Source organism: Trematomus bernacchii, unplaced genomic scaffold, assembly GCF_902827165.1.
Source record: "Trematomus bernacchii unplaced genomic scaffold, fTreBer1.1, whole genome shotgun sequence".
NCBI lineage: Eukaryota > Metazoa > Chordata > Actinopteri > Perciformes > Nototheniidae > Trematomus > Trematomus bernacchii.
The window spans coordinates 9888920-9916896 of record NW_022987313.1 but is presented as its reverse complement, the minus strand read 5'-3'; the positions used below and the strand labels follow the sequence as shown (position 1 = coordinate 9916896).

The 27977-nt window shown below is 41.5% G+C and overlaps 1 protein-coding gene across 1 annotated transcript in view; it reads left to right on the top strand.

Annotated features, from left to right (window-relative positions):
- The window catches only part of LOC117477020 (ryanodine receptor 3-like), a 111977-nt gene extending 85140 nt beyond the window's left edge, over window positions 1-26837 (top strand). The window contains exons 64-104 of the mRNA XM_034123726.1: window positions 387-625; window positions 821-902; window positions 1395-1525; window positions 1796-2119; window positions 2780-3020; window positions 3118-3205; window positions 3304-3396; window positions 4141-4155; window positions 4964-5134; window positions 5255-5314; window positions 5411-5545; window positions 6265-6377; window positions 7030-7129; window positions 9059-9168; window positions 9438-9489; window positions 9571-9627; window positions 9708-9807; window positions 9894-9973; window positions 10052-10128; window positions 10418-10491; window positions 12462-12542; window positions 12620-12708; window positions 12788-12916; window positions 13016-13120; window positions 14328-14409; window positions 16225-17537; window positions 18268-18326; window positions 18454-18625; window positions 18752-18838; window positions 18921-19115; window positions 20142-20272; window positions 20366-20408; window positions 20506-20633; window positions 20711-20771; window positions 20876-21022; window positions 22124-22258; window positions 22778-22934; window positions 23081-23145; window positions 24162-24262; window positions 24921-24972; window positions 25805-26837. Of these exons, the coding sequence (XP_033979617.1) occupies window positions 387-625; window positions 821-902; window positions 1395-1525; window positions 1796-2119; window positions 2780-3020; window positions 3118-3205; window positions 3304-3396; window positions 4141-4155; window positions 4964-5134; window positions 5255-5314; window positions 5411-5545; window positions 6265-6377; window positions 7030-7129; window positions 9059-9168; window positions 9438-9489; window positions 9571-9627; window positions 9708-9807; window positions 9894-9973; window positions 10052-10128; window positions 10418-10491; window positions 12462-12542; window positions 12620-12708; window positions 12788-12916; window positions 13016-13120; window positions 14328-14409; window positions 16225-17537; window positions 18268-18326; window positions 18454-18625; window positions 18752-18838; window positions 18921-19115; window positions 20142-20272; window positions 20366-20408; window positions 20506-20633; window positions 20711-20771; window positions 20876-21022; window positions 22124-22258; window positions 22778-22934; window positions 23081-23145; window positions 24162-24262; window positions 24921-24972; window positions 25805-25900 (5770 nt within the window). The 3' untranslated portion in view covers window positions 25901-26837. The remainder of the gene's footprint in view (window positions 1-386; window positions 626-820; window positions 903-1394; window positions 1526-1795; window positions 2120-2779; window positions 3021-3117; window positions 3206-3303; window positions 3397-4140; window positions 4156-4963; window positions 5135-5254; window positions 5315-5410; window positions 5546-6264; window positions 6378-7029; window positions 7130-9058; window positions 9169-9437; window positions 9490-9570; window positions 9628-9707; window positions 9808-9893; window positions 9974-10051; window positions 10129-10417; window positions 10492-12461; window positions 12543-12619; window positions 12709-12787; window positions 12917-13015; window positions 13121-14327; window positions 14410-16224; window positions 17538-18267; window positions 18327-18453; window positions 18626-18751; window positions 18839-18920; window positions 19116-20141; window positions 20273-20365; window positions 20409-20505; window positions 20634-20710; window positions 20772-20875; window positions 21023-22123; window positions 22259-22777; window positions 22935-23080; window positions 23146-24161; window positions 24263-24920; window positions 24973-25804) is intronic.
- The last annotated feature ends 1140 nt before the right edge of the window (window positions 26838-27977 follow it).

Genomic DNA, 27977 nt, shown 5'->3' with positions numbered 1-27977 from the left:
ATTCATTTTTTTAGCAATGTTATGAAGTGTGAAATACCAACAACGGACGGTCTAATCATATTAATGCATTGTGCTTTCTCAGAGTGTAACAGTACGTCTTCAGAATTGGCAAACTCACCTTGGATTTGAATATTCCTCTAATAATTCATAGAATAAATCATGGATATTTTAGTGTTAAGGCTGAGGGTTGATTGTCACATGTCTCATATTTCATGTTTAACACCTTCACAGTATGAGAGTGAAGTAATTGCATAATGTGACCGCGTCCCACTGTGGTTGTTGTCCTTTGCATACCAAGGGGTATCCTGTGGTTTATTATTGCCCCACCCTAGCATATCAGCTCATTTGGTTGCGGCCATTTATCACTCAGCCTTTCACTCCAACAGGACGGTGATGAAGTCGGGCTCGGAGCAGGTGAGGCTGGGGCTGAGGACGTTCTTTGAGAATGCTGCAGAGGATCTCGAGAAGACGTTCGAGAACCTGAAGCTGGGAAAGTTCACTCACTCTCGCTCCCAGATGAAAGGGGTGTCGCAGAATATCAACTACACCACCGTGGCTCTGCTCCCCATTTTAACCGCTCTGTTTGAACACATCACTCAACACCACTTTGGAGTCGACCTGCTTTGTGAGTGCCTACATGAGAGGGATGATCAAACATTTTGTGCGAGTGTCAATGTTAAGTTTATTTTAAAGCAGTGCTTGCATGCTTCTAACATCCTGACACCATGGAATATATCTGTCGCTTAATTCAGATATGTACAGCGAAGTTCCCTAAACATGAATTCGCTTATTAACAGACTTCTTCCTTTTTTTTCTCCAGTGGATGATGTACAAGTTTCCTGCTATCGAATCCTGACCAGTCTCTATGCACTAGGAACTGGGAAAAACATCTATGTAGAAAGGTATCTTCTATAAAAATATATATATTACCGAATCAGGGGAAGGGGTAATGCAGTGAGAAGAGATCAGAATTTCCAATAACTAAGTTGGATATTCCCTGATATTGAAGTGGTAAATCTTTGATAAAAGTTTACAAACATGGCACAACTAAATATAAAAATAATAAGGGAAAATTGATGCTGGCTGCAGTGGATAAATTAATCAAATCGAGCTTACTTTGCAAGCTTATTTAGGAAGAAAATAAACACTCCAGAATCCCAGAATCACCTAAAAGCATCTGGAATTGCCATGTTCTACTCTGTTGGACTTACTCACTAATGAGTTCATTTTGTGTACAAATTAGAGCTCCTTTCTTGCTCCTTAATTCTTTACATTCTACCAAACAATGGCCCTCATATGTCATTATACATCTTATACACTGTGTCGAGTAATTAAAACCTGAGTGAGAAAATGTATTCAACATCGCAAACCCCTCTCCTCTCTGTGTCCCTCAGACAGCTGCCAGCTCTCGGTCAGTGTCTGGCCACCCTGGCCGGGGCTTTGCCTGTTGCCTTCCTGGAGCCGGTGCTCAACGCATACAACCCCTGCTCCGTCTTCAATACCAAGAGTGCTAGAGAACGATCCAGTGAGTAAACAAAATATTCTAAAATATACAACTTCCTTACTAGCGGTGGACCAAAGTGGCTAAAGAAATAGCTGTTATAATAAGCAAGGATCATGTCTTTCTTTTATAACCACTTTTTGAGATGAAGTTCTATCTACAGTATGAAATATTATATCAGTGCTGTGTTCGTATCAACAGTGCTTAATTTAAGTTTGATAAATATCTCTTTTCATAACATAAATAATGAGAAATAAACAATTTGACAATGTAAACATGGTTGTATGTTTTTAGTCCTAGGCATACAGGACTCGGTGGCGGAGATGTGTCCCGGGATGCCGCGGCTGGACGGTCTGATGAAGGACATCAACGATATGGCTGAATCTGGGGCGCGCTACACGGAGATGCCCCACGTCATCGAGGTGGTGCTGCCCATGTTGTGTAACTATCTGTCCTACTGGTGGGAGAGGGGGCCTGAGAACCAGCCGGCCAGCGGGGGGAGCGTCTGCTGCACCACCGTCACCTCAGAAAACCTCAGCCTCATTCTGGGCAACATCCTCAAGATCCTCAACAACAACCTGGGCATCGACGAGGCCTCCTGGATGAAGAGGATTGCAGGTGGGAAGAGCTGCTTTTCTGTTTCCAACGGTGTTGATGTTGTACCATCTCACAGGAATACCAGAACCATAGGACCTACAAACAAACGACCTTGTTTTTATTTGTTTGTTTTCTTAAACAAATGGGCATAAGAGCTAAATCATTTAGTTTACAACAGAACATTGTAAAAGCTTTCATGGTTGAAATGCTAATGTTGGAAAATGTTAACATTGGGCATTATTTATGTAAATTAAACTGGCAAAAAGTAAATAAATTCTACTAAAATAGTATCTAATTTTCCTAAAAATTAAAAAGAAAACTTAACCTCTGGAGGACCTCATCTCCCAGCGTCTCAGGAAGAAAGCCAACAGAATTATTAAGTCCCCCATCACCCCAGCAACAAACTGTTCTGTCCGCTGCCGTCTGGCAAGCGGTACCGCAGCATCTAAAACGACCAGACTCAGAGCCAGTTTTATCCCACAAGACTGATAATCTCCTGAGCTTGCACTATATGTATTGTTCTTCTTTTCTCGTATTTGTTGTGTGTCGTATTATTAATATTGCATTGTTGAGGAACCTGTCACCCAAGTTTTCATTACTACACTATACCTTTGAAATTGAATGAAAATAACAAAAATAAACTGTATTAAAGCAACATGTTCTCTCTATTCCACCATTCAGTGTACGTGCAACCCATCATCAGCAAGGCCCGTGCCGACCTGCTGAAGAGCCACTTCCTGCCTACTCTGGAGAAGCTGAAGAAGAAGACGGTGAAGGTGGTGTCTGAGGAGGAGCTGCTGAAGGCGGACAGTAAGGGAGACACCCAGGAGGCCGAGCTGCTCATCCTGGACGAGTTTGCCGTACTCTGCAGGGACCTGTACGCCTTCTACCCCATGCTCATCCGCTATGTGGACAACAACAGGTTCGCTCACTGAGAAGTGGCTGATGGAGTCATTTCAAGATGTTAGTGTTTGCAGAAAAAAGAAGGCGGATGTATTAATCTCTGTTGTTCACCGCAGGTCGAGGTGGCTGAAGGAGCCAGACGCTGACTCCAATGAGCTCTTCAGAATGGTCGCTGAGATATTTATCCTCTGGTGCAAGTCACACGTAAGTTTTCTTGTCTCCAAAAATGGTAAGCTACAAAAAAGGAGACATCCTTTATTAATTAGAACAATAATCTTTCTTTGGCATTGTTTTTTCTCCAGAATTTCAAAAGAGAAGAGCAGAACTTTGTGGTTCAGAATGAAATCAACAACCTTTCCTTCTTAACGGGAGATAATAAAACCAAGATGTCTAAGGTATTTTTTGCTACTGCTCATTTCCTCTCTACACTGTCAGCTTAATATCTTTGTTCTGGCAGGCGATTCAAACCCTTTTATTTGGGTGTTATGGCACCGCTTTGACCCATTGAATGTGTGTGAGAAAGCTCGAAAGATCCATAAATAAGCAGGATTACTAAACTGAGCAAGATACATGTTAACATTTCATCTCAGCCATGTAAACACAACCTCTTTTGTGTACATGTGCTGGTATGTTAACATGTAAAATGCTCAAAGCAATCTCTGAGGATCTACACGTGACAAAACATTGACTTTGATGTGTGTGTGTGTGTGTGTGTGTGTGTGTGTGTGTGTGTGTGTGTGTGTGTGTGTGTGTGTGTGTGTGTGTGTGTGTGTGTGTGTGTGTGTGTGTGTGTGTGGTGTGTGTGTGTGTGTGTGTGTGTGTGTGTGTGTGTGTGTGTGTGTGTGTGTGTGTGTGTGTGTGTGTGTGTGTGTGTGTGTGTGTGTGTGTGTATTTCTGCATGCATGCTTTTCAACAGTACTTAAACTAACAGAAACTAATATTACAGAAACTTGCACTCCCTTTTCTTCATTTTTAGAGCATCATTTCTTGTCTGCCTGTTTTATCAGTTTGAAGACAAACAAATGGTTTTCATTGCAGTGCACGTCCATGTGAGGACTGTGTGCCTCCATTAATTGCCCTCTCATCCTTTTTTATTCTATCTGCCTCTCTCTTCCTGTCCCTCTCTCTATCTCAAACAGTCCTTTAAGGAGAAGGTAGAGTGATGCAGTGCATGTGCTGTCAACCTGCCAGCTTATTGGCTTATATGCTCGATCGCTAAGCAGAAAAGCCAATAGCTTGTGCCGCTGTGCTATTTAGTCAATATAGTGTAGTTAAATATTTCTCGTACGTCAACTGATTATTTGTGACCGCCATTCATCACCATGTGTTACATGGTAAGTTTGCTCATCCCTCATTGGTTCATGGGCGGAACACGTCTCCTCCGGAGTAATGAAGCCCGGCAAATCATATGATCGCTGGTGTGTTTGCAGTTGATGGATTGTGGTACCCTGGTGTGTATATAGTAACCTCGTGCTGTTTATTCTATGTTGTAGTTGGTGTGTAATTAGGCAATGTGCGTGTGTGTGTGTCAGTGTACTGTATCTGTATTTATATGTAAATTAATGTTTACCACGAGCCAGCTTCTTCAATTTGGCTCAAAAATGCAATCACCCTCCCTAGTAGCATCTTGCAGTTCTTACAGAATTGAGTCTTAGTTCTGCTTTTTAGCTGAGGTGTGAAACTTCTTATTGCTTCAGTGGCACAGATTCAGTCTGGTCACAGTTATGTTTTTGCCAGGTCTGAAAAAAACAGTTAATGCAATGTGAGTGCTCCCACTGTGAAACAAGATCAAATACAATACTGTTAAGTTATCTGTGAACATTTTAAAAGCAAGTGCTTGAGTGCAACATTAATCTTGGCAAAAATTGGAAAATAGTATTAATTACCAAAAAACACCAGCGTATTTAGCCGCTACTATTCACCACTTTGTGTTATTTGAGGTTAATAGCTGTCATTTGTCAGTCTGGAGGACAAGATCAAGAGAGGAAACACAAGAAAAGGCGTGGTGAGTTCTACTCCATCCAGACCTCGCTGATTGTGGCCGCTCTGAAGAAGATGCTGCCGATCGGCCTCAACATGTGTACCCCAGGAGACCAGGAGCTCATCTCATTGGCCAAGACTCGCTACCTGCTGGTGAGACAACTTCTATGTGACCATGGCCACACATTGAACATAGCTTTATGAGATAAATCAAGAACACTTCTTACGTTAAATGTATCCCTATTTATCACTCTTCCTGTTATTGTGTAATAGAGAGACACAGACGAAGAGGTCAAAGATCATATCCGGCAGAACCTGCACCTTCGAGAAAGAGTGAGAAAATCCATACCATGACTCTGTGGTTATTTTTCCTTTAAAAAAAACTGCATGTATTGTATATCACTTCCTTTTTTTGCAACCCACTCGCAGTCAGAGGACCCCGCAGTGAGGTGGCAGCTAAACCTGTACAAGGACGTAGCGATGAGAAGCGACGGACCCCCAGACCCTGACAGGGTGGTGGACCGCATCCAGAGGATCTCTGCTGCTGTCTTCAACCTGGAGCAGGTCCGGATTAAACACACCTACACACCCAAATATGTTATGAGCTGTACATTACACTACTCAGTCCGGTATATCTGCATAGGATGATTTACCCCCACACTCACCCCTGTATTCATTATAGCACTTCATAAAAAGCTCAGACTATATTTCACTGTAACATATTGTGAGATCTAAAAACATTAAATCTTAGATCTTTCTTGTGCATTTTCATAGTTACAACCACAACAAAAAGCTTGAATCTGTGTTTCACTCAGTGCTTTTTACTTGGTTTAACATGGGTGACAAAACACACATTGCAGTAACAGGAGAGACTTTAGAATATAGGTCAATAGTTTACTGGAGTACACAGATTTAAGGCTACACAGTTAATACGAAGACTAACATCATTCATCAGAGTCAAACAGTACAGAGACTAAATAAACTCTCCTTAATTAGGAATGTTTACAGCACAGGCTTGAAATATATGGAGGGGAAAATAAGCTGCATTCATCAAAAATACAAGCGGGATAATAAATAATCTGTACCACAACATTATACATGAATCCCTTTAATTTCTTAAATAGCACTCTCCTAATTAGGAACTCCCTACAGGAAACACTAGAAGACTGGGCTACATGTAAATGGGATTCTCAGTTATGACAGATTAGTTTTCCTAGTGTAGAAGCCATTCCAGTCTTTATTAACCTTGTAATCTTAAAACGGACTTCTTCTACTCCCATCAGGTGGAGCAGCCATTGAGATCCAAGAAGTGTGTGTGGCAAAAGCTGTTGTCAAAGCAGAGAAAGCGAGCGGTCGTCGCCTGCTTCCGCATGGCTCCACTTTATAATCTGCCAAGGTACGACTACTTACATCACACTTATCTGGTATCTTTGCTACACTGTTTTTATCCTTAAACCATGTTAAACCATATCTTATAATCGTAAATCCATCATGACACTCCACATGAAAAGTAGCTCCTTGTGTTGCTAGTAGTAGACGATCACCACTCTTTCTTCTTCTTTAGCATTTCTGTCGCTTCTTGGGTTCTGACCCTGCATTAATGAACAGCCTCCCTCCCTCAGTTTGTAGGACAAATGTCTAGCCCGCAGCTGTTATCAAGGAGTAGAAAAAAAGGGACACTGGCAATTTCATGCCCTGCTGCTCAGTAACTCAATCACAGAAAGTCAGGCAGAGAGCTACAGTTGGGAGGAAAACAATTACGAGGCCCAACCTGGGGGTGGCCATCTTCAATATGTGCTGCCACCCGCCCGCCTGACAGCATGACTCATTTATTCAGAGTTGTTGACAGTGAAATATGACACGGCATAACTTATAATTATTAGACAATGCTGGCTCAGTTGATTGTATTTGTTTGGGCTAATAAATTTGTGAAGCTTCTGTCTCCCGGAGTTTCAAGCATTCAGATTCATCTTTTCTTCTTTTGTCTCTCTCTATTCAGCTTTTATTCTCTGCTCAATGTCACACTCTATTGTACCTCATCCCTTCAGGCACAAAAATAATAATTACTTCCTGAAAGCCTTCCGACATATTTGGCTGGACATAATTTATGGGAACACAGACTATGACAGTCTGCTCTCCACGTTGACGGTAACGTAGTGCTGATCCAATGTTGCCTCTGTACCCCACCCGCACCTTCCTCAACTACCCTTTGCTTTCCTCAAGCTACAATGTAGCTCCATAAATATTCCCGCTGGTTTTTTCACTGGTCCATATCATTTTTTTGCAATTCTTTATTCAGAAGATCCATATCTGTACTATAAAGCAAGGAAACGTTTGACATGTTGGGAGATATCCGTAATTGCTTTCTTGCCAAGAGTTAGATAAGATTACACGCACGCTTGTGTCTGTACGCTAAATATGAATGTAGATCCAACCCTTAAATGTCAAACTATTCCTTCAGCTGTCACTGATAAATGGGTACACCATATTATCAAAGTTCAGATCAACTCATTACTCCAGACAAAAAGGGCAATTGCTTCCTGCTAATGAGAAGATAAATACATTTTGAATAACAGTCTGGCGGAGAGCATCACATTTGTGTATCAATGAACACATGAAGTGGAGCTTCAACTGTTAGTCGACGTATTGATTAGTCAAATGACCAAAATGAATATCAATAGTCAATTCATCTTATTGTTAATTAAGACATTTTCAGAAAAAGGCAATTTTCACCCTCTCAAAAATGAGGATTTTCTTATTTTTTTTGGTTTTATGTCACATTCAACTGACTATCTTTGGGTTTCGAACTAACAAAACAAGACATTTAAAGATATCACTTTGGATTTTGCACTTTTTTTTTATGTTATAGTCCAAACAGTTAATCACTAATGAAAAAACGTGTTGCATTGCATTGTTGCAGTCCTACACGAGTTTCCTCAGGTGACCAGGTGGATGTGCCAGTCCCCTAAACTAACCAGCATCAACCTCTCCTGAAGGGTCTCCTTCCCTCCTCCGCTCTGCTCCTATCTAACCCGGGCTAATCTCCTCTCACCCTTCCTCAGGCATCGCTCTATTAACCTCTTCCTCCTGGCCTATCAGAGAATATGGATAGAAACAGAAGAGTACTCTTTTGAGGAGAAGCTAGTGCAGGATTTGGCAGTAAGTACATGTGTCCCCCCCCCCCCAGTGCCTCCTCATGTGCTGAGCGTGGTCTCTACACTTTTATACTTGTGCCATCACTAAGAATACCCCGATTCCCCCTCGTACCACCGTGTTGCACTCAGTCATTCATACACTGTTTTACAACCAGACCTCCATTGTTGGCGAGCATGACATCAGCGCTGATGTCAGAGCCAGCCGTTGTATTCTGACCACCGTGTGCCATCCGACATCGGTAAGAAGCGATCTCGCCTCGATGCTTCATCTTACCAGCGTCATTTCTGAAAGATGTGGTCTGTTTCTTAAATGTGGACATTACCGTCATGCATAGAAAAAGCAGAAGTTCAAGAATAACTCCACACTTTGTGGCCCATGTTAGCTTACAGTTTCACAGATTTATTTAAAAATGCTTAAAGGCGTTACAAAAATAGGGTTTAATGAATTCAGTATTTTATCATGAACCCAGCGCTGGAACATACCCTACTGAGCCCTTTCCGTAATATATTGAATATATGCTTTTACACATCTAATCTGTTTAACATTATTTAAATTGAAAGCCACAGGGCACCACATACGAAGTTAAGGGTGTGACAGTTAACAGATTTTTGATCCAGTCAGCCAGAAAAGGGCTTATGGGGAGTCATGCTTAACTCCTTTTCCCACACTGCTTAACATAATCAGCTGCATGTAAGTGTGTGTGGATGCTCCTGTCATTGTGTCCATGCTTGTGCTTGTGGTTAACCTCTTGCATGCTGTCAATGTTTCCTATTACTGTCTTTTTTCTGATTCTTTGAAGGTAAGTGGTGTCTCGTGAAGTAGCCCTGTTGCTGTGACCACTGTTCATAAGAAGTATATTGGACTCTTGATATTAAGGCCACGTGCCTGAGCTCCAGTATTTACCAGCATGGGTTTGTCCAGAAAACGCAGCCCAAACTGGAGGAGGAGGAAGAGGAGGAGGTCAGAAAGCAGCCAGACCCTCTTCACCAGCTCATCCTGCATTTCAGCCACAACGCTCTGACTGAGTGCAGGTGAATACACACTCGCTGTCACACACTTGGCCAACTGGCACCAATGCGCTTTGCTCCATCTGTGCTTCATAATAGCTTTGGCCTACATTTGAACTAATTCCAAGCTTCATTAAGCTAAATCATTGCCATGTATTTTATACTCAAACATAAGCATGAGCAGTTTTTCAGTATTCTTCTGTAGCTTTGCTGCTTGGCATAAATATAAGAAAAATAACTGCTGATTCTTGCTTATTATTATTATCATCTGATTTTGTTTCTTACTCCTTTAGTTCTTTGGAAGAGGATCCCTTATATATTGCATATGCAGATATGATGGCAAAGGTACTTATCTTGAAAATTGCTTTTACTAAAATATTGCTGCTGTTGTTGTTCACAGATCTGACACTCTGCTTTCTCTTTCAGAGTTGTGATGAAGGTGAAGAAGAAGAAGAGGAGGAAGGAAAAGAGAAAACATTTGAGGTGCTGTTGACTTCTCGGGAATACTCTTTATACTCAACCATATTCCAAAGTGGTGCTTACTGTATCATCATTTCGTACAGGAAAAGGAAATGGAGAAGCAAAAGATGCTTTACCAGCAAGCCCGCCTACACGACCGAGGCGCTGCGGAGATGGTGCTCCAGATGATCAGTGCCAGCAAAGGTAGGAAGAGACTCTAACCTGCCTGCCTTCCTGTTACTGCAAACGTCAGTATCCCCACTGTATGATGTATGATTTGTGGTCATCAGGTCGACTCGGTGCTATGGTGACTTTCACCCTCAAACTTGGCATCTCAGTCCTCAACGGGGGAAACATACTGGTGCAGCAGGTACGTGATAACAGCATGTCAAATGTGTCTGGTTAACAGCATCAGGCTACTATTTCATGTGCTTTTATCTTGATGCAGAAAATGCTGGACTACCTGAAGGAGAAAAGAGATGTTGGCTTTTTCAAAAGTTTGTCTGGACTCATGATGTCTTGCAGGTAATGAAGCTACTAACGACTAACCGTTACGTAAATAAACGTGTTGAGTGAAGCAAATCCTGTGCCAAAATGTCTGAACATTTTAAGTATACCATTAGTTAATTTATGGGAAGGGTCGAGTGCAGTGTTTTTGAAATATATTATATAAGTCAGAATATTACCAACCTTTTCTTTACCCATTATATTTTGAACTGTCTCTTCTGAATCCACTACCTTAATGGAAGTGTAATAAAATACTGATAGAAATCAAATGTATGATTACTAAAAACGTGTATGTTATCTTTTTTAGTGTCCTGGACTTAAATGCATTTGAAAGACAAAATAAAGCTGAAGGTCTGGGGATGGTTACTGAAGAAGGATCAAGTAAGTGAGGGCTCTAAACATGGTAAACTTCTCTGTCTCTGACTGGTCTGTCTTCTTCCAAGAAACGTTAGACCACACAGAGGTAAAGTTATACAATTTATTATTATTCATCACCTTAACGTGGTACTGAATAAGACACGTACTGTACACGTCAATTATTGAATCAAAGTATGAGATGATGTTTTATCATTGTACGAAAAATATCAGTATTGACAATATTTATACTAACACCATGAAAATGATGATAATGCAAGATAACAAGAAATATAAATAGTGAGAGAAAATGAAACACATTCAACATTTGATGGCAATAAAAACATAGGGTTTCTTGTGAAAGTGAAAGGCAGTCGCTGATTTGTAAATGGTGATGGAGTATGTAAGCCTTGAATGCAGCGTTATTAATTGTAATTTTTCTTTCTTTTTTGGGAGCCCAGTTTTTGTTTTAAAGTCAAAAATGGTCTGATTTTGACAATGTTTGTCAGACTTTGCAATTGTTTATAAAATGAAGATTACAATGTAAACTCACTGTTAATGAAACAGGTCATGGGATTCTATTATTTTCAGCAACACTTAAAGTTTCCAGCCCCTCTGTGTGACAGATGTGGCCCAAACCACACAGACATGTTATTGTTGGATGATGCGTCTCATTCAGGATCGTGGCGTTGCTGTCCCTTTTAGGTCTGGCTTGTAAATGGCTGCAAGACGAATGGCGCAGCATTAGCTCAATGAAGCATCTGCTCTTTAGTTTGCCATTTGTGCGAGTCCATCTCCATGTCACGTGTGTCTCCCGTGTTTCATGTTGTGTGTCATTGCCATGCAGGTAAACCTGTGCTACTGTATGTCTAAGTCCTGTCTGCCACTTAAAAGCACTCACAGTCACAATTACAGCCACATAAAGAATCCACATGTAATCAGAGGTCTCTATTTGATCTGATGGGTTGCATACAGTTTATAAATATGTGTTTCTCATGCATATTCCAGCTCATTTCACCCCATGAGCTCAGGCATAAGTGATGGTAACCTGTAGTCTAAACACCTGCCGTAGAGAGCAAACTTTATTAAGACTTTGTTTAACTGTAACCCCATGCCAATGTCGCAAATCAATGTTAGTTTGTAAAGATATATATATATATAGCGCTATCACTCTCTCCTGTTCCTACTTCTTCTGATTGAATATAAATGTCTTCTCCTTTGCTTATGTCTGCTTTTGTTTTGTTTGTTTGTTTGTTTGTTTGTTTCCTTCTGATCATGTTTTTTATCTCATCGGTCGCAGTCAACGTGAGTGAGCGGGGTAAATACATGGTTTAGATTCTACTCATCCTATGCAATGCTGACATCTTGATTGCTCTCAGTTCAACTTCTTGCTCCTCTCCTCATTCCCCCACCAAAACCTTTTTCAACCCCCATTCCTCCATTCCTCCTCCTCCTCCTCCTCCTCCTCCTCCTCCTCCTCCTCCTCCTCCTCCTCCCTGAATGCAATAAAACCACCTTCTTTTTTTTACTTGGACTGAAGGAACGCATGCATGCTTCTCTGACATCCGGATAGATTGTTCAGTTCATGGTCAGCTGCCCCAAACTGACTCAAATCTCTCCACTTCTTCTTCTTTGTAAGAAGTCAGTGCTTGCCATTTGTGTGGGACCTTTATTTTGTGTCTAGTTTTGATGATACTAACCAGCGTGTAGTACTGAATAAATCTTCCAAAGCTTTGTTTGTAAGAAGCAACAAAGCTTTGTTGGCGTTTAACAACAATTATTCCTGTTATATACCTTGTTTTACTTTGTACAAAGATGCATTATACTGTACTTTGTCTATGTGCATATTTTGAAGCTGTTTGACAGCTTGACTGCAGCTTTATGAGGAATGTAAAGCTGTGTAAGCCCTTCCTGTATGCCTGTACTGACATTACAATGATAGGTATCTGACCCTCTTACCACTGAAATGGGCAGTTAACCTCATTTCCTGTCCGCAGGTTCCAAAGTACTGCAGAATGATGAGTTCACTAAGGATCTCTTTAGGTTTCTGCAGCTTCTCTGCGAGGGACACAACAATGGTAGGTGGACACGTTCCCATCAATCAAGATTAAGAAGAGCTGCATATTCTTTATCTTATTTTGCTCCCTTTTTTCAGATTTTCAGAACTTCCTGAGGACTCAGACAGGAAACACAACAACAGTTAACATTATAATTAGTACTGTAGACTACCTGCTAAGACTCCAGGTATGGTATCATTACAAAAAGAAAATCATATATTCCTTCACGTTCTTTAATGAGCTTAATCATTATCTCCTTCTTTCAGGAATCCATCAGTGATTTCTACTGGTACTACTCTGGTAAGGATATAATAGATGAGGCGGGTCAGAGGAACTTCTCTCAAGCACTAGCAGTGGCCAAGCAGGTCTTCAACTCTTTAACTGAGTATATACAGGTAATATACCGCAACACACTTCACCACAACAAGCAATAATTAAAAACCTGAGCTGAAAAGACTGATTTTGATCCTCTCTGTTTCTCCTCTGTGGTTCAGGGTCCATGCATTGGGAACCAGCAGAGTCTGGCTCACAGCAGGCTGTGGGACGCAGTGGTCGGCTTCCTGCATGTTTTTGCCAACATGCAGATGAAGCTATCCCAGGTTTGTACTTTAGTCCACATAAATCTGTTCTACTGCTATGTTTTAAGACCCTACATTTATATTGTTGAGGCACTTGCACCTTGCAGATAAATGTACATCCAAGGCCTTTAAATTGATATATTGATTTAAATATGAAATAAAACAGTGAAAACGTTTAGGCTTATAAAACATAATTCACTGCCATTTTGCATTAACATTACTTTAACTGATTTTGTGTTTTAGTGTCTAGATATATAAATAATTTATGGTGGGAGAGAGAGAAGTGCAATGGAAGAAGCTTGCTGGATTTGAATCAGGGTCATGTGTAAGCAGAAATGTAATCTTGGGGTAGTTTTTTAGCCAAGTGTTTAATCCACATCATTAAAAGGGTTTTATGGTGTGCATCTTAATCATTCAGCCCCCAGAAGATTACATTTCTGCTTATACATCAGTGATAATAATCCAATAACATTGGATACATACACTTTAATGGGGGCACTTTGTACGATTATGTTAAACTTTAGTACATTTTCCTTACAAACATTGTTCCGTTAAGAGAAAATACTGAATATGTAATAATTTTGAATAAAGTATTGCTACTTTTACTCTAAAATATATCTGATTTCTTGATCCACCAATGGTGTGAGTCAATGTCAGCCAGAAAATCATTTATTTTCTGTTTAGCCACTAGAGGTCTCTCCAGGCTCAAGGATAACCTCAGGCTGCTGCATTACAATTACATCTGTCATTCCACTCAGCTATATGATGTATGACTCCATCTATGATATTTCCTCAATGCCCAATAAGCCAGGAATGGGATAAAATCCAGCCACCTAACCTTATCTCATGGTCATTGAACGGACAGTAGAAGCCAGTGTGAGGGAGAGTGGAAGGGAGGGGTCTGAATTTAGCGCATCAAAGTATGCTTCAGATTTATGGCATGCTGAATACAGACTCCATAGAGACCCTAAATGAGTCAGACTGACCTAGCCATCTGCTCTGAGACAGTAAAATAACATTAACCCTGGTGCTGATGGATGGATGTTACCTAGAAGGCCCTTCTGCGCCCCAGCAGGGCCAATTCTGGTCCCCACAATGTGAGGCAGCCTTGATCTCTCAGGGATTTTATACTGGATGACTGTTCTCTTATAGCGAGGCCATCAGTAGGCTGTGTGATATAGTGCAGTTTGAGTCACAAGGTTTCCCTTTTTTTGTCTTCTCCTCACAGGACTCCAGTCAGATTGAATTATTGAAGGAGCTGCTGGACCTGCAGAAGGACATGATCGTCATGATGCTCTCGCTACTCGAAGGTTTGCTTTTTGATGATTCAACATATAAGTTGTCCTGGCATCATCCGTTTTTTTTAATTGGATCTTCTTTTAACCACTTATATTGCCTTGAGATTCAGAATCCTGGCAATGTCAGCAAAATAAAAACTTTCAATAGTTTGCAAGGATATTGTCACTTGTATGACAGATTTGTTTGCCTGTAATGTAATCCAATATTTACAAAAGCAGCTTTGCTTAATCTGCATGGAGAGCGTTGTTTGTCAGGGTGTCCTGTCCGCGGGGTCTTAAAAAGTATTAAAAGTTGATAAATCAATTTAGCGAAAATTAAGGCTATTAGAAACTATTAAACGGCGTTTTCCAAGGTATTAAATGTTGTAGCTTGTTTTCAAATCAAATCAAATCAAAGCAGGTTGTATTTATATAGCACATTTAAAAAACAATTTTTGGTCGAGCCAAAGTGCTGTACATGCAAATAAAAAACACATTACTGCGATCGCAAACAGAAGATATAAAATGTAGCAAATGTAAAAATCAAACACAGGGAAATGTCATGAGTCGTGCTCCGCTCTGACTAGAAGGCCAGGGAGAAGAAGTCAGTTTTAAGTGTAGATTTAAAAAACCCTAGGGTCTGGGCCGACCTCACTCCAGAGCCTAGGGCCAGCTGCTGCGAAGGCTCGGTGACCTCAGGTTTTGAGCCTGGTCTTGGGCACTATCAGCAGCAGCTGGTCAGCAGACCTTAAAGCTCTGGCTGTGGTGTAGCGATGGAGGAGTTCTGCTATATAGGCCGGAGCCAGCCCATTTAGGGCTTTGAACACAAATAAAAGGAGTTTAAAATCAATTCGGAACCGAATTGGAAGCCAGTGCAGTGAGGCCAGAATTGGGGTGATGTGGTCACGCTTTTTGTGGCCAGTGAGAAGACGCACAGCTGCGTTCTGCAGGCGTCTAATTGATGCCTGGTCCATACCCACGTATAGAGCGTTGCAATAGTCCAGCCTCGTGGTTACAAAGGCGTTAATAACCCTTTCTAGGTCTTTAAAAGATAGAAACGACTTGGTCTTGGCCAATAGTCGTATTTAAAAAAAGCAGGTTTTGACTACGGTGCTGACCTGCTTATCAAATTTAAAAGCACTATTGAAGGTTACTCCAAGGTTCATGACAGAGGGGAGGATGTTTTTATTGAGGGAGCCCAGAATATCAACCGGAGAGGCTGGAGGTTGGGGTCCAAAAAAGATGACCTCGATCTTGCTCTCGTTGAGGTTGAGGAAATCTTGGCTCAGCCAGGATTTGATCTCTGTCAAGCAGTCCATCAATAACTGTAATGAGTTGACATTAGAATTGAGAGGCAGATAGATCTGTTTTCAATAAGTATATAAATTGTCCAAAGAGGTTGTATTCTACAGTTTGCCTGAATGTAATCATTGCGTAGGTGTGTAGTGTGATTCTGTGTAGTTTATTTATGGCATCCCGTTGGATTTGACGTCATCTGAACAGGACATCGCACGCTCACTGCTTGATAGCGCGCAAAGGTCCGTTTACGCCGGTTGTTAAACAACATCGTTATGGGGAAATGCAAGTTTGCGTCCAAATGGTTGGAAGATAAGGAGGAAGGACCAATCAAGGATCAATACTGTATATAGTAAATGTGAGGTAAAGTGTGTCGCCAATGTAACCGGTTAAAACTCAAAGTGGCGATGAGGTCTTAAAATGTATGGAAAGGGTCTTAAAAAAGGTCTTAAAAGGTATTACAATTGAGTTCAGGATTCCTGCATATACCCTGTTTGTTGTTGTGTGTACTAACAAACTTTGCTTTGGTCTGTTTTTTTCAATACCTCACAGGTAATGTTGTCAATGGGACCATTGGCAAACAAATGGTGGACACCTTGGTGGAATCTTCAAGCAACGTGGAGATGATCCTGAAGTTTTTCGACATGTTCCTCAAGTTGAAGGACCTGACTACCTCAGACAGCTTCAAGGAGTACGACCCAGAGAGCAAAGGGGTGATCTCAAAGAAAGATTTCCAGAAGTCCATGGAGAACCAGAAGCAGTACTCGCAGTCTGAGATCGAGTTTCTCCTCTCGTGCGCTGAGGCTGATGAGAACGACATGTTCAACTACGAGCAGTTTGTGGAGAGATTTCATGAACCTGCCAAGGACATTGGCTTTAATGTAGCTGTGTTACTGACGAATCTCTCCGAGCACATGCCTCATGACGCTCGACTCGCCACATTCCTCGACCTGGCTGAGAGCGTCCTCAGTTACTTTGAACCTTACTTGGGTCGTATTGAGATCATGGGGGGAGCTAAGCGCATCGAGAGGGTCTACTTTGAGATCAGTGAGTCCAGCCGCACCCAGTGGGAGAAGCCTCAGGTGAAAGAGTCAAAGAGGCAGTTTATCTTCGACGTCGTCAACGAAGGCGGGGAGAGCGAGAAGATGGAGCTGTTTGTCAAGTTCTGCGAGGACACCATCTTCGAGATGCAGCTAGCTTCTCAGATTTCCGAGCCTGACCCGGTGGAGCGTCTGGAGGAAGATGAGGAGGACAACCAGAGTGTGGTGGAAACCCCCGAGGAGGAAGAGGAGGAGAGTGTGATGTTGGAGTCTTCCTCCGCGTTTACAATTGCCTGCATCTCCATGAAAAAAAGCCTGTGCCACTTCCGCCAGATGCTCACACTCAAGAGCATGAGGCGGCAGTACAGGAAGTTCAGGAAGATGAGCATCCGGGAGATGGTGCGAGGCTTCTTCTCTTTCTTCTGGATGATCATCACCGGCCTCTTCCACTTTGTCTACAGCCTGGTTTGGGGTTTCTTTCACATCTTGTGGACCACTATGTTTGGGGGCGGCCTGGTGGAAGGGGCCAAAAACATGAAAGTGACTGACATTTTGGGAAACATGCCAGACCCCACCCAGTTTGGGATCCACGGCGATGTGTTAGAGATGGAGAAGATGGAGGCGAGTGAAGCGTCGGCGCTGGCAGAGATGGGTCAGATGTCTCAGGGAGAGGCAGGAGAGGCAGACCTGATGGCTGAGCTGCTGAACATACAGCCCAAGAAGGAGGGGAAGCACGGGGCCGAGCCCGGTTTGGGGGACGTGTCTGAGGTGGTGGTGGGAGATGCTCCATCCATAGCCAGCGCTGTCAGGCAGAAGAAAGCACAGGTCAGTACTGATGATAAATGCTGTTGAATTAAGGGTACCTTTATTCTCAATCGTGTCTTAAAGGGACAGTCCCACCCAAAACAAAACAACAAGAAAATGTCCGTCATAAGATTCTTCTCTACGGTTGGTCGGCAGTGTTATTGAAAATGTGTTCCATCATAAAATGACTTAAAACAAGGTCTGTGGTCTGCGGTGAGATGAAGTACCTTGGTCTTTATATCTCTGATGATCTCACAGATGACAAAGACATCCATAGACAACGCTGCAAACTGTATGCCCAGGCAAACATATTAATGCGGATTAAGTGCTCTATAGATGTCAAGGTATCACTTTTTAAAGCTTTCTGTACACCATTGTACACGGCTCACCTGTGGAGTAACTACAAGGCTAGCAGCATGCAAAAACTAAAAGTTGCATACAATGATGCTATACGGTTGCTGGTGAGGGTACCAAGATGGCACAGTGCCCGCCAGCTGTTTGTTAACTTGGGGGTACCTACCTGTCAAGCCCTTTTAAGAAATGTAATGTACAGTACAAATTCATGTGTCGCCTAGAAGAGTCAGACAACCATGTCATCTCGATTTTAATTAACCCTGTGAAGAGTTCCACTCGGTTCTCTTCCATGATTTGGAGGCATTGGCGCAACAGCCTCTACAGACATGTCATTTTGTATGTGATATGGACCTTGAGTCTGAAATAAAGATTGAATAAACAATGTACTTTGTTCTAGTTGGCTGCAAAGAAGGTGACTGTTAATGGAGACTACACATCTGATTCAGAGAAAGGAGAGTGAGTGTTTTTAATTTGTCCACCCTCAAAGGAAATGCAATTGATAAATGTTTGATGTGAGTCACATGCAATATGCGTGCATTGCATATATAAGTCCACGCCACTAACAGAGAAATGCTTCTTGCAGTTCAGAGGATGGTGAGAAAAAGGACCATGATAAGTCTAAAGACGAACCCCCTCCGGACCCCCCAGTGCTGAAGAAAGTCCCCAAGAAGAGGATCGATGTGAAGAAAGAACTACCAGAGGCCTTCATGGCCAGCTTCTTCGCTGGCCTGGAAATCTACCAAACCAAGATGCTGGTCAGTCATTCCCTCACAGTTGTGTTAAAATATTTAAAATCAAAACTATTAGCTTGAGTATGTTAAGGAAGTACAAATCAGCAGGTTGTATATATAAAACGTATACAACCATTATTATTTCCACAGAACTACCTGGCAAGAAACTTTTACAACCTCCGTTTCCTGGCACTTTTTGTTGCCTTTGCTATCAACTTCATTCTGCTCTTCTACAAAGTAAGGTTGCAAATTGAAGTGTCCTTACATATCCTTGTATACATATATACTTTGGTAAATACCTATAAACGTTGTTTTTAAGGTGACCGGTGATTACGCAGACGATGAAGACCCTTGGAATGGTCAGGGTAGAACAGGGGAGGAGGAAGATGAGGGGGCCCTGGAGTATTTCGTGCTGCAGGAGAGCACAGGCTACATGGCGCCAACGCTCCGATGTCTGGCTATCCTGCACACCATCATCTCTTTCCTGTGTGTCGTGGGATACTACTACTTGAAGGTAAAGGGATATCAACTGACCAGAAAATACATTTAACTTTTCATTTGTTTTTACTCTCTCCTTTTTTTAACTTTTTTTTTAATTTAAAGGTGGGGTAGGTAAGTTTGAGAAACCGGCTCGAGATACACTTTTTGTTATATTCCATGGAATGCTCTTAACATCCCGATAGCAATGAATATCTTAATTGCTTTGACCAAAAATCCATAAAAAAATGTCATCTGTGGAAGCCGTAGTCTACTGTAAAAAGCACGACCAATCATTTTAGCCGGCCCGGCTGACTACCTGCCTGTCAGCCTTCCATCTGTGCACAAACTTATCTCGTGCCCTCATTGGTCATGTGCGCGTTCGTGTGTGTTGGAGGAGGGGCTCTGTAAGGAAGTGTATTTTCAAATTCTAGCGATCTCGAGCTGGTTTCTCCAAAATGACCTACCCCACCTTTAAGGTGTAATTTTAACAAATTATTTAATGTAGCATTTTGCAAATGGGCCAAATAGGAATTTTAAACACATTTTGCAAGTTAAACACGTAAACAAGTTTTTTTTCTAATTAAAATATAATATCTCAAAAACAAGTTTTTTTTATAAGAACACTTCTATCCTGTGTTCACAGGCATACACACTCACTCATGCCCCCTGTGTCCCTTTAAGCTGTCTGGATAAGCAACACTTGTGATATGAAACACATTAATATATCATAATAATAATAATATATTTGATTTATATATAAATCAAATGTATTAGCGCTTTTCCTGGTGCTCAAAGCGCTTTACAAGCAAGCAAAGAAGAAAAATAACAACAAAAGTAAAAAGTGGTAAGCTAGGTGGACGAGGGGTTAGTGGATTAGGAGTTGAAGGCAAGAGTGAAAATGTGAGTTTTGAGGGATTGTTTGAATGATGTGAGTGTTGGCAGATCGGATGTGGCTGGGGAGGGAGTTCCAGAGTGAGCGGGAGGCTGCTGCGAAATACGTAACTGTTGGCCATTTCCTTTGCTGCACTAACAATCCAGCCATACTCCCTTTATGTCCAAGGTGCCCCTGGTGGTGTTCAAACGTGAGAAGGAGATAGCGAGGAAGTTGGAGTTTGCCGGCCTCTACATCACAGAGCAGCCGTCAGACGATGACATCAAAGGGCAGTGGGACAGATTGGTCATCAATACTCCGTGAGTCAACCACAGTAAAGCTGCTCACCTCTGAGTCATCATTTATTATTAAGAAAGGATTCAAACTTGTTTGTTTTTTCCTGTTTGTACCAGATCCTTCCCCAACAACTATTGGGACAAATTTGTCAAACGCAAAGTAAGTGCAATATTCTTTTTGTATCTGTTATGCAAACGCACTGTAAACCCCATCTGGTGATACTTAACTTTTTTTTGGTTTTTGCTGCTTTCTGTAGGTGATCAAAAAGTACGGAGACCTGTATGGAGCTGAGAGGATAGCAGAGCTGCTGGGGATGGATAAGAGCGCCCTTGATTTCAACCCTACAGAGGAAACTGTCGCCAAAGAGGCCTCGCTTGTGTCATGGTGAGGGATTAGACATAAAGCAATAGATGTCATGTCGAAAATATAAACCTCTAACATCAACCCTTTTTTTTTGCCAGGTTGAGCTCAATCGACACAAAGTATCATGTGTGGAAATTGGGAGTGGTGTTTACGGACAATGTAAGTTTGAATACAGCTTAGCGTGTTTTGATGGATGGGTTGATGATGATCTTATAACCAGACAGATGGGTTCTGATTCATTTCTCATTGTGTTGTCCTGCCAGTCCTTCCTGTATCTAGTGTGGTACACCACCATGTCCATCCTGGGTCACTACAACAACTTCTTCTTCGCTGCTCACCTGCTGGACATCGCCATGGGGTTCAAGACCCTCCGCACCATCCTCTCCTCCGTCACACATAATGGCAAACAGGTATTGATGAGGAGGACGCAGCTCTTCCTCTGAGCAGTAGGGGGCACTGCGGAGTTAGTGGTCAGGGTCGGGTTGTAACCACCGTCTGTTTACAGTCTGATGTGCAACCACAAGACACTTTTATCCCAGTTTGCATGTTCCTGCCCCACAGATGGCATTGTGTGGGTAGTCCTACTGGCAATGCTGTCTGCTATCTGTGATCTGCTGCAGAATTGTGTAAGGTGCAGGATTTGGGTGTTTCTTTTACAAATTTAAAGCTGCTTTAAGCATTTTTTTGACCACCAGGGTACAGAATGACTCTACGCCTAAATCTGATATTAGCAAAATTGACATCCCCTTCATTATAACCACTTCTTTACTCTGATTTGATCCATCTACTGCTGGTGGAATTATGTTTTTTCACATTTTCTGTACACAGCGGTATTGCATTAATTAGTGTCTTGTGTCACCTTCTGTGCATCGTGTTGTAAGAGATGTTAACCTGATGCTCGGTTGGGCAATAAGGTGTCAACCAGCACATATTGTATGTGTTTAGTCAATTATAGTACCTTTACTCTCCCCTGTGAGGAGATTGGGAGAACTAAGTCAAAAGAGAGAGATTTAAGGAGAGCAGGCAAGGACGCATACACGTTCATTTCGATTCACCCAGTATCCTTTGGCATTTGAGTTCAAATAGCTCAATCCCTTTATTTCACTGACTGTAAATCCTTGCAGGGGATTGTCATGTCAACTGACCACAGGCACAAATCAGAATGTAATGTCAACTCAATCTCCAAGGGTGGGAGTGCACCCAAATTGCGATGCCGTGAGGAATCGCTGACACCTCCCACACTCAGCTGTCTGTGGCCAGATCAATCACAGCGGGAAAACCAATGCAGCTTACTGCTGCTTCCACTGTTATTGCTGTTTAGTTTGATCAAGAGCTTTGAATCTGTTGAAAATAATTATCTATATTAAAAATACAAAACTGATGTTGTTTTTCATGCTGTTCTTTTAACTCATTGAACTCGCCCTTTCTTACCGGCAGCTTGTCTAGTGTGTCTCTACCCCAGGAAGTTGGAAGTGACATTTTTTCTGATTGACGTCTGTGTTTCTCTTCAGCTGGTGTTGACGGTCGGCCTGCTGGCGGTTGTGGTCTATCTCTACACTGTGGTGGCCTTCAACTTCTTCAGGAAGTTCTACAATAAGAGCGAAGACGAGGATGAGCCAGATATGAAGTGTGACGACATGATGACTGTAAGTAGCAATCATAAGTTATTTAAAGGTCACCTGTTCACTCACTTTTTGTCCTGATCCATTTATATAAAAACCTGTCTGAAAATGAGCTGGTCAGATTCTGGCTACTTTATGATGTCATAACGATTGTTTGGCTTGTGTAACCATTAGCCAATAAGCTACCAAGGTAACCCCCCCCCCCCACTTTATCACCTGAATCTCCTCCTAGAGCACCATTGTGTTTTCTTTTAACCAAATATCTCTCAGAGGGGCGTGGGGAGTGGCTCCTTATTTTCATCTAAAGTAACAGACACAGAATCAGCACTTTTGAAACAGGGCTGAAACAGAGGGGATTATGGGATGCTACAATGCACGATCTGTTTGGTATTTCGAGCCAAACACTTCAGAGACATGTTTTGTATATATCTGAGACCTGGAATATATTGAGGAAAAACAGTATAATAGGGGACCTTTAAAATAATAAACAAAGCATTCCGACTTGCAGAGGTCTGTACTCACCCTGCCTCCATGTTCCCACAGTGTTACCTGTTCCACATGTACGTCGGGGTGAGAGCCGGGGGGGGCATCGGGGATGAGATCGAGGACCCCGCTGGTGACCCCTATGAGCTCTACCGCATCCTGTTTGACATAACTTTCTTCTTCTTCGTCATCGTCATCCTCCTGGCCATCATCCAGGGTGAGCTTTGTGTCTGTCTTTCTACCGAACAAAAAAAATCCCTCTAAAATATACTATTACTCTTTTTCAAGGAAGTGAAGGGTTACATTTTGTGATTGCATTGTTTTCCGCTGATACAGTATTTATGATGGGCTTTGTGGTTGCAGGTTTGATCATCGATGCCTTTGGAGAGCTGAGAGACCAGCAGGAACAAGTGAAAGAGGACATGGAGGTGAGGGGAGATTTCATTCTAACTCATACTGCTGAAGGGGGGTCAGGGGGAGCAGGTGTGGGTTGTCCTCTCAAGGAACATTATGATTTAAGAAGTTTTTTTCATATGAGCTCTGGACAATGTCTTTAGTTCTCCTTTAACCATGTCTCACACAACAGGATATTGTCCGTGTCAGAAGTGTTTTTGCTTACCAGGAATACTGGTTTTGTAATCCTGAATCACGGCATCTCTCTAGTTAGTCTTTTGTGTGTATTTGACCCTTCCTCTTCACCCTTGAATGTTTTATTTGGTTTTGAACATTACACAGCCTTTGTGTGAAGCTGGCTAAGTGAAATCAATTCCATTTCCAATTAGACATTCAAATTCTCATATTTAGGCTCTCAACTAATGTTATAGATTATTATTTGTAGATCATTTCAGGGTTGTAGTGCATCTGTGAAAATGGCTTTAGTGACTTTGTTTACTGTATGACGGTGAATCTACAAAAGAACACAGCCGATCAAATACATCCTCTTTCAGTTGTAAATGACCTTAACCACTTCTGATGACAAGACAAGGAAGGAATACATCCTTATCATTTTCCTTAAATTGTCATCATATCATATTAAATCTGGTACATAACAGGAAGTCAGTCCTTAACTTAAACACTGTCCGTTAGAAATTCCTTTCCCATTCAGGGTATGTTGAGTTTAGACATGAGGCCTACTTCTTTTTTTGAGCTCTCCATCTCTCTTCACTCAACAGCAGTCAGTCAGAAGAAGGTCAGAGCACACTTTTGGTCCTCAAAAGGTTGCAGTGACTGTTTTTGTTTAAAGTATGACTGAATGAAGTTAGCCAGGATAACTCTGAAGCCATTATTATTATCTCTTCACACTTCAGAAGACTTTAGACAACTGTTTGCGAGCTCCGTAGTTCTAGCATTGCAAGTCAAATGAGTAAAGTTCCCCTTAAATAATAATGCAAAATGCTGAAAAGAGAGCAGGTGTTGTAATGATCTTTTAATGTTCTGTCCTCAGACCAAATGCTTCATCTGTGGGATCGGCAACGACTACTTCGACACAACACCTCACGGCTTTGAGACTCACACCTTACAAGAGCACAATTTGGCCAACTACCTGTAAGTATTCCCCTTCCAGGCATTTTATATATTTTACTTGCTATTTCAAATGTGATAAACACAATTGTCTCTCACTTACGTGTAGTGCTTCTTCTCTGTAATTGAACCCCATGACTGATGGCTTTAGCACGTTACTACAGTGTCATGGCTACTAATAGCCGCAGTGATGCAGAACATTAGATCCCTTCAGGTATTCTTTCCATCTGCCTCTGTGTTTCCCCCCCCCGCTCAGCCAGTGTTCCTGTGACAATAGCAAAGTCTCAGTCCATTTGTGCTCGGAGGCAGCTGGCCGGAGCATACAACAGCGACCTCATTATGTTGCTTCATTACTATTTAATGCCATGAACTTTATTGAAAAATAGGTTTGTGATGGCGTGCCCTCATACAGTATTCATCAGGATTTGGCAGGCTGCGATGCCCGCAGAGATAGAGCAGCCCGCTGCCATTTACACTTGATTTAGGAAACAACAGGTGATTGGCTGATGGAGATGGGGTGCTGTTACTTTGTTTGACACTTGCGTCATGAAATTGTTTCCTGGTAACACAGAAAGTGACATTTTCCATTAATGCGGTGTTGGAGGTATTTAGTTAGGAGAAAGCTTGTCATGATTTTTTTTGGTCTGACATTTTAATTTTGTGTCATCGTCTTTCTCTAAAGGTTCTTCCTGATGTACCTCATCAACAAGGACGAGACGGAGCACACTGGCCAGGTACAGTACGACTCGTCACTGATGACATTTCTCTGTGGAGGAAATCATCCTGATGTTTATCCTATCACTGTCACAAATAATGGGCTGCTGTCTGGCTTCCTAGGGCTGAATGATTTTAGGGGAAATATCGCTGTTGAATTTAAAATGTCATTGTTTTATTTTAACCAAACTACAGACCTGTTTTATGGTCTACTTAATATTCAATTATATATTTCAGGCATTATCACAATCATGTCTTGTTTCTACATGAATAGATAAAATAATGCAGTGGCTTGTTTCAGATGTTCCATAGAAACATTATTTTTGCTCAATTCAGCTCACAATTATACAAATATGACATCTGTGGTGAAACTTGAAATGTCTCAATGTTATTCAAGTATATTCACAAAATGTAAAATTGCATTTATAGTTATTATGACAAATGACTAGCAAAGCTCGGTAAACTGCTTTAAACCTTTGAATCCTGGAAGTAGCTACCTGAAAACTTCTGTACCTATCTTAAATGTTTTGTTTTTTTATCATTAAAAAACTACCAAAATCTGCACACAGAAGTCTGGCGCGAAGGCATAATAACAAGGCAAAAGCCACTGATGTTTTGTTAATTAACTCTTATTATTGATGCCATATTGACCTATTTATAATGGCAGTTGGAATTCCTTCGTCAAAAGTACGCATTAACTCAACCACTAAGCCTTATGCATGATAACGCCTCCAATACGCAAACTAGCAACACCGCAATCAACATGTACTAGGATATTAAATTGAAGCAAGTTAAGTGTCTATTGTCACTTAATTTTGAGTTATAATTGTCTTTGTATGTGTCTGACTGAAGGAGTCTTATGTGTGGAAGATGTACCAGGAGCGCTGCTGGGATTTCTTCCCAGCCGGAGACTGCTTCCGCAAGCAGTACGAAGATCAGCTTGGATAGAGCAGATGCATCCTCTTTACCTCTATTCAAATAATGTGGGCTGCTGGAACATGTAGTCCTGCATACAGCTGCTGCACTACAACAACACACAGTCATCCCGCCAACGCTTCAGACTGGCTTGAGGAGAGACGAGACAAAGCTACTTTTTTATCTAATAAGAGAAATGTCTCTCGCTCGTCTTCGGTGTACCTTTGTTGGTGCGGCAGCAGTCCATGAGGAAACGACCTGTCACTCGCCCAGAAATTAAGATGTATTTTTATTTGGGTCTTGTCTTTGACAGCGTGTTGCCTTTTACTCCACATAACCCCAAATCATTGCACAATTTTTAGTTTTGTCTTTTTGAGAAACACTGGGTTTTGTGGGGTTATGGGACGATGTGTCAGTCATATTATGCACAAGAACCCATCTTCAATATTCTGAAAATGTTGAACTTGAGACTTAATGCCAAAAGAATAATGGAGGAGTTCAGTAGATTTACATAGTGCGCAAAAATGTGATATGAGAATTTTTTTTCAAGATGTTGTAACCTTGCATATTGAGATGATGTTTTAGAATGAAGTGGCAAAAATGTTTATTACATAGGGTTTAAGAAAATAAATGCCTAATTTCTTCATGAAGTGCCTTACAGTACTGTATCTACATTACAATGAAGCTATGCAAAAGTTTTGTTTCTTCTTTATTGTATGTAAGTACAGTAATTCTCCTGGAGCAGATACAAGTAGCTGTCCAGATGTGTAGTTTGTGGCTGAACTTTTTCATTTGAACATGGAAGAACAGCATTGGTTGGATTTGACCGATGCTTTTGCTGAATGCAGCATAACTAACTGAACACCTTCAAAAAAGAACAAAATGTAATAGCTATTGTATGGCCATTTGTATGTAGTAGCTTTGCTGATCTGTGCATTTCTTTTAAAGTAAAAAATTAAAGAAATCAGTGCAAGAAATATTCACGTTTGTTCAATTCATTTGGATTTGTGGACTTGTGTATGATATTGTAAATATACCCTCTAAAAGTTTTCAATTTCCTCCATCTGTTCACCTCCACATCATAACAGGAAAAGTGATTTCTAATCTAGAGTGAGTCATCTCAGTCGCAAAATCAGCAGCAGCAACATCTGCCTCTGCAGATAATCCAAATCCTTTCAAAAGTAAAATGCCTTCCTTGTGCAAGCAGCCTTTGGCTTCAGTTCTTAGTTAATTTGACTCACCACAAACCTCAAAGCTATTTAATAACTGTGACCATCCTGCAGCTTTGATTACTCTGTGGTAAGTAGCACGGAGTGAGTAGATGTGCACTTCTGGTTTGGTCGGAGAGTTAGGATGGGGCCTCAGTGGGCAGTATGATGGGAGTTTTAGCCCCATTACCCATGGTGCCACCTGTCAGCTCGCATCACGTCACCACACCTCAGGCACCACACAGCGCTGCAGCCTGCCGCTGAGAGCAGCTCTGCCTCCTCAACTCCTCAACTCCTCAACGTAACTCCTGTAACAGCTCTAACGTGTTGACTAGATTTGTATTTGTTCCAGCACTGTGAGGAAATTATTTCAAAAATTTAAAAGTGACAGTTTTAACATCATCGTTCCAAAAAGTGTATATTAACAAGATGAAAAAGCTACATTTGTCACTAAGTGTTTTTAAAAAGCTGTGACTGTCCTAGTAAAGGATTTGAGTGAAAAGCAAAAGCAATATCAGAGGAAACTCAATTTGAAGTTTATATTCTATGCTATCAAAAGACAAGGATAGGCCTGTTATGTTGCTCTAAATGGTTGGTTGGGGGCTTGATCTTCAACATAGAGCCGTGATCCATTTGGCAAATGGACACAGACACAGACTTAAAGTGGAATAACAGAACCCAGGGGGCTTTTTACACTTTATTCCCAATGTTCCTCTTCAGGTAGAAACAGGTTTTTACATGAAATGGTAAATATTGGTGGTGTAAAATGAATACTAGCTTTATCTTTGAGTTTAAGTATTAGCCCCTTATCTGTGTTGAATTCAGTATGCAGTATTTTCTTTGTGATCTTGCCATACTGCCCAACCCCTATCTCCTCTTTCTATGAGTCCCACGAAACTATT